The sequence below is a fragment of the Zonotrichia leucophrys genome, chromosome 22, assembly GCF_028769735.1.
Source record: "Zonotrichia leucophrys gambelii isolate GWCS_2022_RI chromosome 22, RI_Zleu_2.0, whole genome shotgun sequence".
NCBI lineage: Eukaryota > Metazoa > Chordata > Aves > Passeriformes > Passerellidae > Zonotrichia > Zonotrichia leucophrys.
This window is the reverse complement of record NC_088191.1, coordinates 4,289,421-4,307,810: the sequence shown is the minus strand read 5'-3', so window position 1 is coordinate 4,307,810 and position 18,390 is coordinate 4,289,421. Positions and strand designations below refer to the sequence as shown.

The 18,390-nt window shown below is 51.3% G+C and overlaps 1 protein-coding gene across 1 annotated transcript in view; it reads left to right on the top strand.

Moving 5' to 3' along the window:
* LOXL2 (lysyl oxidase like 2) overlaps nucleotides 1-18,390 on the top strand; it is a 92,037-nt gene that overhangs the window by 40,714 nt on the left and 32,933 nt on the right. Inside the window, exons 4-6 of the mRNA XM_064731154.1 lie at nucleotides 6,351-6,562; nucleotides 13,283-13,502; nucleotides 17,575-17,758. Coding sequence (XP_064587224.1) covers nucleotides 6,351-6,562; nucleotides 13,283-13,502; nucleotides 17,575-17,758 — 616 coding nt within the window. The remainder of the gene's footprint in view (nucleotides 1-6,350; nucleotides 6,563-13,282; nucleotides 13,503-17,574; nucleotides 17,759-18,390) is intronic.

Below are 18,390 nucleotides of genomic sequence, written 5' to 3'. Positions count from 1 at the left end.
ACAGATGCCACCTTTGGCCCAGCAGCAAGGGTCAGACTGACCCAGGCACAATCTAACTGGTAATATTGGGATTCATATTCCAATAAGGAGAGGAAAACCCCAATATTCTCGATGAGAACGTGGCTGCTTTAGGGGTTCTGTTGTGTTCCCTGCTGCAGGGGAATCCTCAGGAGGAGGTTGGAGTTGAATCCTCAGGATCTTGGATAGGATCCCCTGGTTTTTTGGCCTTTGAAGAAGCAGTTTGTTCTCTCTGAATGTGATTCCTGCACAGAAGGAGTTTGGGAGTTGCTGCTCCCTCCCAGGAATCCTTAAGGCTGGAAAAGACCTCCAGGATCGAGCCCTTTGTCTCCTCTGTTGGCCTTGGGCGTTTTCCAGGTTTCCCACCTGGATGACATTCCCTGGGATGGCCCAGCAGCCAGAACAGGGATGTTCAGTGATGAGGAAGAGGTGGAACATGGGAATGCTGATCCTGGGAAGCACCAGGCAGATGTTCAACATCTGGAATGGCCCAGGACTCAAGCGGGCTGAGCTGTGGAGCAGCTTCCTCACAAAACCACAAAACTCAGCACCTGGGGCAGCACCCCTGGGTGTGAACTCCTTCCAAGGACTGGCTGTGGCCTCCAGCTGGTCTAAATCCAAGGAAAAGGGACAGCACTGTCCCTTTTGAAAACCATGTGTGGGCTTTAGCACATTGCTGGTGCCAGCTCTAGAAGGAAAATGTCCCATTTCTGCCACTTTAACGTGCAGCAGAGCTGATCCTCACCTAACTGTGGCTCTCACACCTACCCAGGGCTTCCGACAGCATGGAAAAATCCCACAATCACAGATGGAAAACTCCCTCTCCCATTTTCCCAGCTGCCAGTGCTGATTTCCTCCTGTTTCCCATCTTTTCCCAGGTGCTTTTCCAGCACAGTTTGAAGTGTTGCCTCCCTGGCCTTTGGGTTAATCCTTTTTAAAAGCTTTTATTAAAAACACTTGGAGATCTTCAGCACCCAGAGCTGCTTCCAAGCAGATTTAAGGCTTCGATTACTCTTTTTCCTGGTGAAGAAAATGAGGCAGGGTAGGGGAAGCAAGGGAACAGAGTTCCCTCTGACAGCCCTGGGTAAACACAATTTCTCCATCAAGGCAAAAGCTGGAAACATTTCCTAAATTGTGCCAGGGAGAAGCGGGTTGCAGGGTTTGGAAAGCAGCCTGGGGAGGCCTGGAATGCCCTGAGGCTCCGATACCTTCCTGACAGCACGTAGTCAAAAGCTCTGCAAGATTTTGGGAGAAGCTGCCAAGCTCAGGAGAAACTGCCAAGCTCAGGAGAAACTTCGTGCTGCAAATGGATTTCTCGGGCTCCACTGGAGAGGTTTCAAATCCCCTCTTACATCAGACCCTTGGAACACCTGAAATTGCCTCAGATGTAACAAATTTAGGTATCACAGGGGTTATTTTTAATTCTTGAGGGCTACAAGAGCTTTCAGAACTGGAGCCCAGCCTATGAACCCTATGTGAGTAGCACTTTTGGAAAAGATCCCTGAGGGCAAAAAACCAGATCTGCAAAACCACAGAGGCAAATCCTTGCTGGAGGGGGCAAATCTTGGCTGGGAAATATCCCTGAGGACACAAACCAGCCCTGCAGGGCCCCAGGAGAAAATCCAGGCTGGAAAAGTTCCCTGAGGGCAAAAATCATCCCTGCAGGACTTCAGGGGCAAATCCTCACCGGAGGGGACAAATACTGGCTGGAATAGATCCCTGAGGGTACAAACCAGGCCTGAAGAGCCACAGAGGCAAATCCTGGCTGGAAAATACCCCTGAGGACACCAACCAACCCTGCAGGGCCCCAGGGGCAAATCCTGAATGGAAAAGTTCCCTGAGGGCACAAACTAACCCTGTTTTCCAGGGGTTGAGGGATGTTGCAGCTCAGACTTTGGAGAATTGAATTCTTGTAGCTGAGGGGAAGAGGGGGAATCAGTGATTTGCAAAACTGGGTGGTAAATGTGGGCACATAAAAAACAGAAAGGTGGAGGGGAATAAGGAAAAGGAAGGGGGAAGCCTTAAGTGTGTTGTCCAAGGTGGTGTGAGGATGAGGAGGAGATGCCAATGCCATTCCTTGCCCCTTGCCCCACTCCCTGACCCATTTCCTCTTTCTTTGCCCTTCCCTGGGCTCTGTTTGTTGTATCAGCATCGATGGAAGCGTCTGGAGAATGGCTGAGCCACGGAATCTGCAGGACCTGGCAGGTCCTGCTCTGATCTCCCTGCGAGCCCTGACCAGAGGCCCGTGGCCCTTTAAAGCTCCGGGCAATTTTTCTTTTCCAAGTGGCTGAATCCGAGGATTCCTCAGTTCTGATGTAACCCCGAGCGGCACCACGTGGGTTTGCACATATTTGACAAGGAAAGGGCTCCTGGAAGGGAATTTATCCATTTTTCAGAAGCTCTTTTGTAACCACTTGCCACAGAGGACCTTTTCCAGCCAGAATTCGCCTCTGTGGCTCTGCAGGGCTGCTTTGTGCCCTCGTGGGTATTTTCCAGCCAGGATTTTGCCCCCTTCAGCCAGGATTTGCCCCTGAGGCTCTTCAGGTCTGATTTTTGCCCTCAGGGATCTTTTCCATACAGGATTTGCCTCTGAAGACCTGCAGGGCTGCTTTTTGCCTTCAGGGATATTTTCCAGCCAGGAGTTTCTCCTGAGGCCCTGCTTTGTACCCTCAGGGATCTTTTCTAGCCAGGATTTGCCCCCTTGAGCCAGGATTTGCCCCTGCAGGGCTAGTTTGTACCCTCAGGGATATTTTCCATCCAGGATTTGCCCCTGGCACTCTTCAGGTCTGGTTTGTGCCCTCAGGGATCTGTTCCAGCATGGATTTTCCCCCTCCAGTGAGGATTTGCCCCTGAAGTCCTGCAGGGCTGCTTTGTGCCCTCAGGGATATTTCCCAGCCAAGATTTGGATTTGCCTCTGAGGCTCCGCAGGGCTGTCTTTTGCCCTTAGGGAATTTTTCCAGCCTGGATTTGCTTCTGTGGCTCTTCAGGTCTGGTTTTCCCTCAGGGATCTTTCCCTGGATGTGCCCTGGATTTGCCCCTGAAGTCCTGCAGGTCTGGTTTGTGCCCTCAGGGATCTTTTCCTGCCAGGATTTGCCCCTGGGGCCCTGTAGGGCTGATTTTTGCCTTCAGGGATATTTTCCAGCCTGGAGCTGCTCCTGAGGCCCTGCAGGTCTGGTTTTTGCCCTCATGGATATTTCCCAGACAGGATTTGCCCCTGAGGTTCTGCAGGTCTGGTTTGTGCCCTTAGGGATCTGGTCCAGCCTGAATTTGTCCCCTCCAGACAGGATTTGCCCCTGAAGTCCTGCAGGACTGGTTTGTGGCCTCACAGGTATTTTCCAGCCAGCATTTCCTTCTGTGGCTCTGCAGGGCTGGTTTTTGCCCTCAGGAATCTTTTCTAGTCAGGATTTTCCCCTAGGGCCCTGCAGGGTTAGTTTGTGCCCTCAGGGAACTTTTCCATTCAGGATTTGCCCCTGGGGCCCTGCAGGGTTGGTTGGTGTCCTCAGGGGTATTTTCCAGCCAGAATTTGCCTCTGTGGCTCTTCAGGTCTGGTTTGTACCCTCAGGGATCTATTCCAGCCAGTATTTGTCCCCTCCAGTGAGGATTTGCCCCTGAAGTCCTGCAGGGCTGATTTTTGCCCTCAGGGATATTTTCCAGCCAGCATTTCCTTCTGTGGCTCTGCAGGGATGATTTTCGCCCTCAGGGATATTTTCCAGCCTGGATTTTCTCCTGGGGCCCTGCAGGGCTGGTTTGTGCCCTCAGGGATGTTTCCCAGCCAAGATTTGCCCCCTCCAGCAAGGATTTGCCTCTGTGGTTTTGCAGATCTGGTTTTTTGCCCTCAGGGATCTTTTCCATCCAGAATTTGCCCCCTCCAGCCAGGATTTGCCCTGGTGGCCCTGCAGGTCTGATTTTTGCCCTCAGGGATCTTTTCCAGGCAGGATTTGCCCCTGGAGTTCTCCAGGTCTGGTTAGTGCCCTCAAGGAACTTTTCCAGCCTGGATTTGCCCCCTCCAGCCAGGATTTGCCCCTGAGGCCCTGCAGGGCTGCTTTGTGCCCTCAGGTCTTACACTCAGGGATATTTTCCAGGGATATTTGCCCCCTCCAGCTTGGATTTGCCCCCGGAGTCTTGCAGGGCTGCTCTGTGTCCTCACATAGGTGCCATATGTGAAATCCATTCACCTTCCATGACTCACTCGCTGTCCCAGGCTGTGGAGGAGGAGCCAGACAAATGCTGCTGTCAGCACATTGGAATCCCAGATTCCACATGAAATCATGGCTTTGGATGAAAACCCCAAATCCTTCCCCTGCCAGGCTCCCACCTCCCTGCGCCCAGAATAATTCTGTGAGCAAGGCTGGCCCTAACAAAGCTGAGCTTGGTTAATTTACACAGGAGCAGGAGCTGAATTAAGGTGAAAACAGCGCTTAGAATTGAAGTGACAAAGCAGATTTGTTATAGGGCTACTTACAAAATAAATTAGAGCTTTTTTTTTTAATGAGTAAAAGAATCTTCTTCCAGAGGATGGATTTACACAAGGTGGAAAGGTTTGTTTCATAAAACCCCAGAAAGGTTTGAGTTGGAAGGGAGCTTAAAGATGAATTCAGCTCATGAATGAAATCAGCTCGTTCCACCCCCTGCAATAGGCAGGGGCACCTTCCACTATCCCAGGTTGCTCCAACCTGGCCTTGGACACTTCCAGGGATCCAGGGGCAGCCACAGCTCTATCTCGTGGGAAATTATCAATATCCATCTACCCTCCAGGGAAGAATTTTTTCCTGACACTCTCTCCTCCCTGCCCTGTCCCTTCCTCAGCACCTCATCCTTTCTGCCCTACCTGACCACAGCAGGTCTGTGACCCCACCTGGAATTTCCAAAACCCATTTCCCTACAATCCAGCATCATTCCTGTTTATTTCCACCCACAGAACTTGACCACGATTGCACTGTGGTCTCACCTGGAAGCTCACAGCCCATTTCCCTCCAATCTCTCACTGACATATTTTATGAAAATGCTTTTGCTAGGATTTTTCTCCTGAGAAGCTGAGAGGCCTCAGAAATGGAATGTAAACAATAACTATCTGATGGCTGTGGAATGTGGTCTGAAGGTTGCTTACCAACAGGTGCATCTTTGATTGGTTGCAGTGAATTGTTTTTAATTAATGGCCAATGACAGACAGCTGTGTTAGACTCTCTGGTCAGTCACGAGATTTTATTATTCATTCCTTTCTAGCTTTCTGATGTCTCCTTGCTCTTTCCTTAGTGTAGTTTTAGTACATAATTTTCTTTTAATATAATATATATAACAAAATAATAAATCAGCCTTCTGAAACTTTATCAGAATAATTACGAATATTGTGGACAGGACGTGCCTTGGCTTGTCTGGGCTTTACTGCTGAACCAAACAGCAGCACTGTGATGTTTCACCCCACAGACACTTTGGGCTGTGGGTGTGTGGTGTTTCACCCCACAGACACTTCTGGGCTGGTGGTGTGTGGTGTTTCACCCCACAGACACTTGGCCTGTGGGTGTGTGGTGTTTCACCCACAGACACTTTGGGCTGTGGGTGTGTGGTAGTTTCACCCACAGACACTTTGGCTGTGGGTGTGTGGTGTTTCACCCCACAGACAATTTGCCTGGCTGGGTGCTGCACTGGGCCTGTGGGGACAAGGCCAGGCCTGCAGGAGCTCTGGGGGTGCTGGGATGGAGCTTCCCCCCATAACAGGGGCTGCTCCTCAGGTTCCCCTCTGTGGAGAAGCTTTAAGGTGATGATGAAGGAAAGGAGTCGGTTCTGATGGAGGGTTTGGATCCAGAGCTTTATTCTGGCCCACAGGCCTCTGAATGCAGCACCAGCTCCCACAGAACTCCCTGAGCCCGTGGTTGCTGCTCCTTTAACCCGGGGAGAGGGGCAGGGAAGGGGCAGGGAGCCACCAAGCAGGGACAGGAGGGGAGGGACAAAGGGACAAAGGACACCGGGATGGCCCAATCCCCCCAGGGGTAGAGGGCATCCTTTGGATCTGCCAATTCTGGAATGCCAGGATTGACAGACAGTGCTGGGAGGGGGAAGGAGAGGTGACTGACACACCTGGCAGGGAATTATCAGGGAGGGATCCAAAGTTCTGGGGTAAATCCTGAAATCACAACGCAACAAAACATGGAGTCAAGATTCTCATCTCTTCCCTTGTCCTGGGGTCTCTCAAACACCACCACACCAATCCAGCATCATTCCCGTTTATTTTCCACCCACAAAACTTGACCACGACTGGGCTGTGATCCCACCTGGAAGATCACAGCCCATTTCCCTCCAATCCAGCATCATTCCCGTTTATTTCCCTCCCACAGAACATGAACATCCAGGTGGAGGACATCCGGATCCGCGCCATCCTGGCCACCTACCGCAAGCGGGTCCCTGTCACCGAGGGCTACGTGGAGGTGAAGGACGAGGGCACCTGGAAGCAGATCTGTGACAGGCACTGGACCATGAAGAATTCCCGGGTGGTCTGCGGGATGTTCGGCTTCCCCAGCGAGAGGAAATACAACACCAACGTCTACAAGTAAGGGCAGGGCTGGGTGGAGCCACAGCCATTCCCTGGAACACTCAGGGCCTTGTTCCCAAGGCAGACTGGCAGGTGGGGGACCCTGGGGGAGGAACAGCTCCGACTGCTTGGTTCCTCCAGATGGGATTTTTTTCATTTGTGTGAATGTTTGGAATGTCCAGCGTTTCCTGGTGCAGGCAGGGGAGGCCTTTGATCCTCATCCATGGGATGCAGGCCTTGATGAGTATCAGTGTTTGACAGGGCCTGGGATGGGAGATGGGACACTTGGCCCAAAAAATATTTGTATTTTGTGATACCAGCTTGAGGATGAACATTTCCTCCAGCAGGGATGGGCTCTGTGTGGTGGGCAGGGCAGGGATGGAACCACACTGCTCCCACTGTGCCAGGAAATCCATCAGCTGTGAGAAAATCATGGAATGGTTTGGGTTGGAGGGGATTTACAGCCCATCCAGTGCCATGGCAGGGACACCTTCCACGAGACCAGGTTGCTCCAAGCTGGCCTTGGACACTTCCAAGCATCCAGAGGCAGCCACAGCTGCTCTGGGAATTCCATCCCAGGGAACAATTCCTGACCAATATCCCATCCATCCCTGCCCTCTGGCAGTGGGAGCCATTCCCTATGTCCTGTCCCTCCATCCCTTGTCCCCAGTCCCTCTCCAGGGAATTCTGGAATGATTTGTGTTGGAAGGGACCTTAAAAGTCACCCAGTGCCACCCCTGCCATGGCAGGGACACCTCCCACTGTCCAGCCTGGCCTTGGACACTTCCAAGGATCCAGGGGCAGCCACAGCTGCTCTGGGAATTCCATCCCAGCCCTCTCCACCCTCCCAGGCAGGAATTCCTTCTCCATCTCCCAGCTCACCCTGCCCTCTGTCAGTTTGAAGCCATTCCCTGGGTCCTGTCATTCCGTAATGTAAAGTCTCCAACTGCTCATCCCATCCCTGTGCAGAAATCCAGAGGTGGGATCAGTTCTGGATATGCTGGAAGCTCCCAAAAAGTCACCTTGGAATGAACTGAGCCTTTTTGTGCTTCCTTGTGCCCAGGTTCCTCCTTCCCACCCCGAGTGCAATTCCTGTCTGTGCATCCCAGAAGGTGCTGGGGAAAGGGTTCTCTGTGATCTCAGTGCTGCTTTTCCTCCCTGGATTTTCAGATTCCTTTAGAATGAAGGAAGAAAGCAGTGATTTACAGGGAGAACATTGTGTTTTCTGAGCTGCAAGCGGAAAGGTTTAGGCTGCACTTCCTGCTCCTTGGGAGCCAGGAGCTTTCTCGTTGTCATTGCTTCTGTTTGCTTTTTGTCACCAAGCCTCATCCCAGACTGGGCCCTTCCCACACTGCTGCCTAGGAAAAACACCCTGCAGCAGATGTGAAAGAGTTTAAATGGAATTCTGTCTGGTTCCTTGGCTGCTCCGTGACCTGGGGAGTGGGGAAGCTGCTCCAGGGGAGGGCTGAAGGCCCCAGGCAGGAGCTGTGGTTTTCCTGCTCCTTCTGGCCTGTGGAATTGCTATTTCTGAGCATTCCCTCTGGATCAGCCTGGCCATGTTTCGTTTCTTTCATTAGCAAGGTCCTGATCTGCTGGAGAGTGCTTGCCTTGGAATAGCCCAAAGCCACACAGGGAAAATCAGGAATAAAGAACCCACTGGAATTTAGGGAGATGAGCAGGGAATTCGTTGCCCTGGACACCAGTTTCAGATTTTGCTTCCACCAGTGCAGCACATTTCCCTCAAACCCATCCCTGAGATTCCCATCCCCTGCAGGAGCAGGGAATAAATCACCTCCAGACACACAAAGTAGATTTTTCCTGCTTCCAGTTGTGGCCTTTCCAAGAAAAGCATTAACTGCAGCATCTGGAGCCATCTGCCTTGAATAAAAGTGTGCTCAGGAGCTGTCCTGTCTCTGGGACACATGGAAATGGAAAGACTGACAGAAGGTTGTTCAGCAGCAGCTCAGCACTGCTGAAAATCCCACTGAACTGAGCTGGAATTAGGAACATGAAGTGCTCCCAAATCCCAGCCCAGGAGATCTCTGCTGCTGAACAGCCTCAGAGCCCCAAGAGCTCCCTCCCTTTCCTTGTTTTCAGACTTGCTGGGCCCCAGCACCCACAAATATTTTGGAAAACACGCAGAACATTATCCCAGGTTGGGAAAAAAAATGGGGATGGCGTTTTATTGGATGGGAGAGGCTTGTAAAGCTTTGGCAGCTGCACAGTTTTGTTTGTCAGCAGAGTTTAAAAGCTGAATTCTTCCTTGGGCTGCTTCCCTCTGTGCTATGGGCGGGTGCATCGTGTTCAGCTGGTGTTACTGGGAAAGCTCCCAGTTCTGGGCTGGGAATGACCTTGGATTTGTGGTCAAGGCACTGGGATGGTGACCAGTGCCACCTTCTCACCTGGGCCAGGGGATGGTTTGTTTTGGAGAGGGAGAAGCTCATGCTGGAGTTAAACCCCCTCTCCCTGTGAATGTGAAGCTGCAGAAAAGCAATTTCTCCTCATTCCTCCCTTTAATTTGAGAATCCCCTTCTCCCTGGAGCAGATCCTTCCCCACTCCTCCTCCACAGCCAGGAGAAAAGCGGGGATCAGGTTTCTGCTGGCCAAGGCTGCCCCTTCCCAATCCCCCCATCCCACTGCCCAGCTCTGCTCCTGCACAGTGCTGGGAGGTGAAATGATTTGCAGATGGATCTTGCTCAAAAGAAAACAAGTGAGTTCATCGTTGTCCCGCTGCCAGGGGTTTATTCCTGACTGTAACTCGGCCTCTGGAGCTGACAGCACAAATTATGTTCGGAAATGAAGCAAATCTAAAGTTGAGTCCCTGCTCTTGTTCATTCCTCACAGTGGCTTTTATATAGGAGCTGCTGGAACTCCTCCTCCCAGTTCCTGCTCTGGCTGGGAAAGCAGGATTTAATGCATTTTGCTGATGGAGAGAGGTGAAATTTGGGATCAGTGAGACGGACCTGATGCCTTTTTGAGGTCTTTGTGACTTGACAAAGAAATGGCTCCAGAGTCAAAGAGCTACTCCCAGTTCAACCAGTCTGCTCACCCCGATACAAAGCCAGTCAGAGGTGCTGGGCAGCTCCTCACCTCAGTATTTGCAGTAGGAACCCTCCTGGGGTTTTTCCCTGGAAAATCCAGGATCTGAAGGGTTTTGGTGGGCCTGGCTTCCCTCCCTCCTCCCTGAGGCTGAAGGCAGCACCTCGATAACTTCAGGAGTTTCCCAAGGGTTGAAATCTCTGCTCACAGCCCCGAGGAGGAGCTCCCCAGCCTCTGCTCAGCGGGATTTGGGTGAATTCTCCTGGAGTTTGTGTGCAATGATTTGTTCTCTGCTCCCCAAGTCATGGAATTGTGGAATATCCTGAGTGCTCCTAAACCAACCCTTCCCACAGAGCTCCACTTGAGCTTTGCTCAGAGCTTTTCTGGGATGAAAATCCCTCTCTCCTCACCAGTAGAAATGGTTTGAGTTCCAGCTTGACCTGGAACTGGCCGAACTCTCCCAGCAGGAATGTTCATTCCCACCTCTGACCTGAGCAGCATCACCCTGGGCTCCCACCGATCCCAGCTGGACCCTTTTGTGTTAAAAACAAAACATCAGCAAAGCCCCAAGATTCTGGCTGTAAAGATCAGCTGAATTCTGCTTTTTTAACATAGATTCAGTCTGGGGACACGAGGTGGGGTTTTATTTCTCCCCAGCCTCCCGAGGGCTGTTAATACCATCCAGATGTTGATGCCTCATGAAATTTCCAGGATGAGGTCATTGTTTGCTATTCTAAGGCATCCCCAGCCCTGCTTCCCTAAGTCAGGCTGGTTCTTGTCTGCTCTGGAGTTCATGGAGCTCTCTGGACCTGTCTGTGAAGGATGAAAATGCTCCTTCAGGTCCTCCCTTCTGTCCTGAGCATGGCAGGGAAGTGGCTGCTTTTATTGCATCCTCCCTGGGTTTATTTGATAAGTTTTAACTCTATTCCTGTTTTCCCATCCCTTTTTTCTTGGTTCAGGGAGTCCCTGACAGCTCTGCTGTGCCAGAGGTGGGTTCTGACAGCTGAGATCATGGCTGAGAAGTGGCTGCTTTTATTGCATCCTCCCTGGGTTTATTTGATAAATTTTAACTCTATTCTTATTTTCCCATCATTTTTTTCTCAGTTCAGGGAGTCCCTGACAGCTCTGCTGTGCCAGAGGTGGGTTCTGACAGCTGAGATCATGGCTGAGAAGTGGCTGCTTTTATTGCATCCTCCCTGGGTTTATTTGATAAATTTTAACTCTATTCCTATTTTCCCATCCCTTTTTTCTCAGTTCAGGGAGTCCCTGACAGCTCTGCTGTGCCAGAGGTGGGTTCTGACAGCCACTGCTCCCCACAGGTCAGGCAGGGTCCCGCTGCTGCTCCCTGGGATGGATCTCAGCCCTGCTTCGTCCTTTTCCAGCATCATGGGATGCAGCTGCAGCTCCCTCTCCAGCCAGCCTGGATCCATCCCCAGGCAGGTCGGGTTCCAGGAAGGATTAGTGAGAGGCTGGGAGCCAGGAGAGCCTGGAGAAATGCTGAGCTGGGCAGCAGAGCACAGGGGAGAAAAGTGTCCCCTCAAACATCCGTGACCCTGCAAAATCTAAATCCCAAATGGAAAACCTGGGAAAGGCTGGACCTGCTCAGTGGGGTCCCAAAAGCCCCCTCAGAAAGGCTCTTTGCCCCTCTCAGCTGCTCCCCAGGCTCTCTCTGCTGCAGCAAAGCACAACTGCTGCTTTCATCCCCAAATTCCACCCACCTTGCTGTGCCATTTATCACAGCTCATCCCTGCATCCCAGCTCTGCGTGGCAGGGACTCCTGGAATGAGGAGCAGCGCTGGGATCACACAGAGCCACGTGGAGATCCCAGCAGGGCGTGGGCTCCCCTGAGCCTTCCCTGGTTTTAATTCCTTTTTGAGCCCGACCTGACCCACATTTCCATTCCTCTCCACCCCAGCAGCCTCCCAGTCAGGATGGAGCTGGATCCCTTCCCTTCCCAGTTGATCACACACGTGCCCCTGCCTCCTCAGGAGTGCCTGGAGCAGCTCCAGGAAGTTTGGGAGTGAGAAGCAGGAGCTGCTGCCAAGCTGCTCTGCTGTGAACAAGCCAGCAGGGGAATTGCTCGTGCTCTCGGAAATTGCTCTCAGGTTGTTAACACAGACTCGGAGAGGCTTTGGATTTTTCCCAATCCCAGCTGATAGCTGCTGGGCAGCAAAAGGAGAAGGTTTTTCTGGGGGCTCTCCAGCCCAGTTATCTGCACAAAATCCTCTTGGTCCATTTGGAATTAGCTGATCCCTGTCCCTGCCTTGGGTGGGATCTGCACTGCTGGGAATGTGTCATTTGCTGGAGCTGCAGCTTTGATTCCTACTCAGACTTTTTAGCTCTTGCAGGGATTTATTTCCTTTAAAGTGGTTTGGACTTGATGATCTTGGAGGTCTTTTCCAAGCTGAAGTGACACCTCAACAGAGTCATGGTGTGGATGAACAGATCTATTGAGAGTTTTTTGCAGATTGAGGAGTTTTTTTAGACAATGGCCATATTCAGCCTATGCACAATGTTTTGGCCATATTGTGTTTGAAATGATGGTTACATCTGCTGCAGTGTCAATTGTGAGTTTCTTAGTAATAGAATCACCATTAGGATGTGTGAGGGTTACCTGTTTGTCTGGTTTACCTCTTGTGATGTCCATGGCCCAATATACTTCTGGTTTACCTGTGGAACCAAAGCTTCCTGTTCCCTGTTCCTTGTAGCCTGTACAGGGGACACAGATCAGCCTCCAAATAATCCTGTCCAATCTCACTTCATCCTAGGGCATTTTTCCTCCCAAAATGTCTTGGTTTGGAAAGACAGGAGTCTGCTAAGGAAGGCAGGGGCCTCCTCTGAAATAGAGAATGTAAACCCTCCCCACCCCTCCACATTGCTATAAATTTTAAATTAAGGGGCTCTCAGGCAAAAATGTGGGAGCAGGAATAACAGTTCTTTAACAAGGAAAAAAATATAAAGATAAAATAAACAATGCAGTGAATCAAATCAACACTGCCAGAGTCAGAACCCAGCCTGACACCCTGTGGGTCGGGTGTTGGCAGCAGTGCCATTGGAATTGTGGCTCAGCCCTCCTGCAGTGCCAGGGCTGGTTCTGCTGGAGCAGGATCCTGGACAAGGGTGGAGTCTCCTCTGGAGATCCAGGGCAGAGGCAGCTGCTGCTCCTGTGGGGAATCCCGTGGAGAACCGGGATGGTGTTTCCAGAATCTCCAGATTATATCCAGGCAGGAATGCTTGGCTGGTGTTCCAGAATCCCAGATTATATCCAGGCAGGAATACTGTCTGGTTCTCCAGAATCTCCAGATTTATATCCAGGAGGAATATCGTCTGGTTCTCCAGAATCTCCAGATTATATCCAGGCAGGAATGCTTGGCTGGTGTTCCAGAATCCCCAGATTATATCCAGGCAGGAATGCTTGGCTCCTCCCTCTGGGCTCACATCTCCCAATGGGATGCTGCAGTTCTTATCAGCCATGCAGGGACATTCAATGGCCTCTTATCAGCAATGTCCCCTCCCGAGGGAGGTGTGAATGTGGTCGCTCAAAGAGAGAGATAAGGCAAACTGCCCACTTGACAAAGGCAATCTGCCATACAGATGGTAATGGAAAACATCTTGCATTGCAATCTTCAACACAAAATTTAGCAAAATCCATTTGTTTGCACATCCCTAACTTCTCCCCTTCCCCTTGACTCCTTTCAGGATGTTTGCCAGCAGAAGGAAGCAGCACTACTGGGCTTACTCCATGGAGTGCAGCGGGAACGAGGCCCACATCTCCAGCTGCAAGCTGGGGAACCACCTGACGGGCGCGGGGAAGAACAGCAGCTGTGACAACGGGATGCCCGCCGTGGTCAGCTGCGTGCCCGGCCGCGCCTTCGCGCCCAGCAGCCACAGCGGCTTCCGGAAGGCCTTCAGGCAGGAGGTGAGTGGGGAGCAGCCCAAAAACGAGCTGGAAAAACCTTAAAAACTGTCTGATCCCACCCCCAGCCATGGGCAGGATGCTTTCTGCAGGGCTTGTTCCAACCTGGCCTTGGGCATTTCCAGGGATGAGGCAGCCACAGCTTCCCTGGGAATTCCATCCCAGGACCTCACCTCTGTTCCAGGGAAGAATTCCTTCCCAATATCTATCCCATCCTTCATTCCAGGGATGAGGCAGCCACAGCTTCCCTTGGAATTCCATCCCAGAACCTCACCGCTGTTCCAGGGAAGAATTCCTTCCCAATATCTCATCTATCCCATCCTTCATTCCAGGGATGAGGCAGCCACAGCTTCCCTGGGAATTCCATCCCAGGACCTCACCTCTGTTCCAGGGAAGAATTCCTTCCCAATATCTATCCCATCCTTCATTCCAGGGATGAGACAGCCACGACTTCCCTGGGAATTCCATCCCAGGACCTCACCACTGTTCCAGGGAAGAATCTCTTCCCAATATCTCATCTATGCCATCCCTCATTCCAGGGATGGAAGCAGCCATAGCTTCCCTGGGAATTCCATGCCAAAACCTCACCGCTGTTCCAGGGAAGAATTCCTTCCCAAAATCTGATCTCTCCTTTCCCTCTGGCAATGGGAAGCCATTCCCTGTGTCCTGTCCTGTGACCGTGTTCACAGGGGTGTGAGGATGAGGGAAGAGACGAGGATCTGACTCCATGTTTCAGAAGGCTTGATTTATTATTTTATGATATATATCATATTAAAACTATACTAAAAGAATAGAAGAAAGGATTTCATCAGAAGGCTGGCTAAAAATAGAAAAAAAAATGGAATGAGTAACAAAGGTTTGTGGCTCGGACAGTCTGAGCCAGCTGACTGTGATTGGCCATTAATTAGAAACAACCACATGAGACCAATCCCAGATGCACCTGTTGCATTCCACAGCAGCAGATAACCATTGTTTGCATTTTGTTCCTGAGGCCTCCCAGCTTCTCAGGAGGAAAAATCCTAAGGAAAGGATTTTTCATAAGACATGTCTGTGTCCTGTCCCTCCAGGCCTCCCTGCCCAGCAGATTCCCAGAGTTCAGGGCTGTTCCTGCAGCATCCGCTGAGAGATGTGAAAACAGAATTATGGGGTGGTTTGGGTTGGAAGGAACCTCAAAGTCCATCCCATTCCACCCCTGCCATGGGCAGGGACAATTTCCACTGTGCCAGGGTGCTCCAAGCCCTGTCCATCCTGGCCTTGGGCACTGCCAGGGATCCAGGGGCTGCTCTGGGAATTCCATCCAGCCCCTCACCACCCTCACAGGGAGGAATTTCTTCCCAATATCCCACCCAGCTTCCAATTAGAGCAGGAAACCCCTGGGGGTGTCATGTTCACCACCACATTCACCAGGGTGTTACACCTGGGGGTGCAACGTTCACCACCGACTCCCACAACGTCCCCTCTGCAATTCCCACCTCCCTGCACACCCAGCTGAGCTCCCACCCTCCCAAATTCCAGGTTCTTCCCTCCATCTCCCGCCTCCAAAGGGTGGAGAGCAGCTCCCGGGGCAGCTGGCAGAGCTGGGAGAGAGGAGTGAGGGAATCCCTGGGTCACGTTCCTGCTGGAGCTGCTCTGAGCCAGCTGAACCCGTGCCCGGCTGTGCTGTTCCACAGGCTCTGGAATTCTGCTGGAATCACCCTGTGGAAATCAGCTGGCATTTCCTCCACCTCCATGTCCTCGGCGAGGAAATGCCCTGGGGGGAGACTGGGAAAACACAGGGAGCTTGGAAAGCCGGGTTTGTTTAGTCTAGCGAGGAGGAGAGCGCTGAGCGAGGCGTAAAAACCCCAGGAGATGCAAAAATGTTGGAAAACAAGGCTGGAATTGGATATTCCCAGTGTCAGGGCTAGGAGAGGACAGCTTAACAAGCAGCAAACACGGCCTAGGTGGGTGCCAGGGGAAATTTTCCAGCTGCAGCCTTGGGATGGATGGGGAATCTCGGAGGTTTCCACTGGAGAAATTTGTGGATTTGTGAAATTTGGATTTTGTGGCTGTTCCTGGGTGGTTTTGGGGGTCTCTGAGCTCTTCCCAGGTACCAATAATGGAAAAATAATGGGAAAAATTATTGGTGGGGATAATGCAATCCCTGCCTGGATCCCAGGCTCTTCCCTGCAGCAGTGCTTGCAGGATTTAGGCGCGGGAGGGGAAAGGTTTTGTAAATCATTGTTAATCTCCCGAGCCGCACGCGCTGCCAAGTCATTCCTTAAGCCTTTGTTTGGGCTTTGCACGTCCTTGGTGTGACCCCAGCCTGGAGAAAAAGCTCCAGGCATGATCCCAGTTGGAAAAGCAAAGGATTTTTGGTGTTCCCAAACCTAAAGCTTTACTTTCACATACTCAAGCCAGCCCTTGAGTGCAGCAAGAATTGGCAGCTCCCTGCTTGGCACTGGAGAGAGGAGTGGGTGACTAACAGATAATAACTAAATTATATTTACCTAGATTATATATTAATTATATTTAACTAAATTATATATAACTATATTATAAACCCAGAAATGAGAGGAACTGGAGCTGCCACTCAGCTGAGCATTTCTGGCTGCAAATGTCAGAATTTTTATTCCACTTTTCATTTATTATTTATTTTTTCATTATTATTTATTATATATTGCTTATCTATTATTATTGGTGAGAGCTGGGCACTGGTGGGCTCAGGGCCATTCCCAACCCTCCTGCAAAGCTCCCAAGGAATACAAGAAATGGAGTTTTTTCCATTTTTTCCGGATGGAAAAAGGTTCCTAAACCCAACACCTGCAGAGAACTGGGATGGGGTTTTTTATTCTCTGCTCACACATGAGGTGTGAGAAACAAATCCAAAATCTTTGCAGATAAAAATCTCCTTTCATCCAGCACTTTCAGGCATTGAATTATGTGATGGATTTTTTAAGGTGTCTCGAGTGATTCTATGATAATTTTTAGGCCCAGATTTCCATAAATAATCCCTGCAAAGGCTGGAAATGACCCCACTGTTGCCTTTTTCCCAACCTGGAAAGGAAAATTGAGACAATTTTAGTAAGGGAGAATATAAAAGAGAATCTTTATTTGAAACCTTCAGGGAGCAGTTATGGAAAGATGTGCACAAAACTCACCCCCACAAGGATGAGTACATATCTATAGGGGGTATAGATAAAAACCCTCTAATTTTATGGATCCCTACACATATTTATAAATATGTGATCTGTGGAGTCACCATCCCTGGGTGTGTTTAACAAAGCCTGGATGTGGCACTGGGTGCCAGGGTTGAGTTGAGCTGTTGGGGTTGGGTTGGACTGGATGATCTTGAAGGTCTCTTCCTGTCGGGTTTTCTTGGCTGTTCGAGGGGCCTAGAAAGGCCCGGGGTGGCCTTGGGGCAGCCCGCGTATCGAAGGACGAGAAGAGGCTTCAGTTCTTCTTTCGGTTTTTATGTTTATTAATTGTTTATCTAAAAGATGTTCTTTCAGCCGAACAGAGATCTGCTCAGCAGTCAGCCATGAGCACACTGTGCCGCCCTCCGGGGCAGCCACCTATCTTTATACCCATTGTTACGTGTACAATATTTATCATTTTTCCCCAATACCATTTATTCTTATTACTCAGTGCACTTTCAGTAATAACCAATCCAAAAGTGCCACCATGGCCAAAGAAGATGGAGGAGAAGAAGAAGAAGAGGAAGGACAGGACACGTCCCAATTCCTCCATCTTACTTCTCTAAACCCCCCTGTACAGAAATCCTAAACCCTGTGTCTCACTCTCTAATTAACTGATCCCTTCACCATTCACCCCGGTGAAACCCTCTGTCCTCATACAGGTGTCGTCTCCTGTGTAGGGTTAAAGTCCAGCCACCAGACACTTCTGGAACATTCCAGGACTCCCGAGCCCCCCAAGGGTGCTCTCGGTGGCTCAGCACCTCAGGACTGAGATCCTGAGATCCGACATCTTCCAACCCAGTGATCCTGTGATTCTGTGAATTCTGTGATTCTGTGAATTCTGCATTTACAACAAAGGCCGAACCCAAAGGGCATCACACTCCTGTGTCTGTGTCTTGCAGCAGCCCCTGGTGAGGCTCAAGGGCGGAGCCAACACGGGCGAAGGCCGCGTGGAGGTGCTGAAGAACGGCGAGTGGGGCACGGTGTGCGACGACAACTGGAACCTGGTGTCGGCCAGCGTGGTGTGCCGGGAGCTGGGCTTTGGCAGCGCCAAGGAGGCCATCACGGGGGCCAGGCTGGGCCAAGGTGAGCTCCACCACACTCCAGGAGATCCATCACAGCTCCAGGGAGATCCATCACAGCTCCAGGGAGCTCCACCACACTCCAGGAGCTCCACCACACTCCAGGGAGATCCAGCACACTCCAGGGAGCTCCACCACAGCTCCAGGGAGCTCCACCACAGCTCCTGGGAGCTCCACCACAGCTCCTGGGAGCTCCAACACAGCTCCAGGGAGCTCCAACACAGCTCCAGGGAGCTCCAACACACTCCAGGGAGCTCCACCACAGCTCCAGGGAGCTCCAACACAGCTCCAGGGAAATCCAACACACTCCAGGAGCTCCACCACAGCTCCAGGGAGATCCCACACACTCCAGGGAGATCCAACACAGCTCCAGGGAAATTCAACACACTCCAGAAGCTCCACCACAGCTCCAGGCAGCTCCACCACACTCCAGGGAGATCCAACACAGCTCCAGGGAAATCCAACACACTCCAGGAGCTCCACCACAGCTCCAGGGAGATCCCACACACTCCAGGGAGATCCAACACAGCTCCAGAGAGCGCCACCACAGCTCCAGGGAGCTCCACCACACTCCAGGGAGCTCCAACACACTCCAGGGAGTTCCACCACAGATCCAAGAAGATCCACCACAGCTCC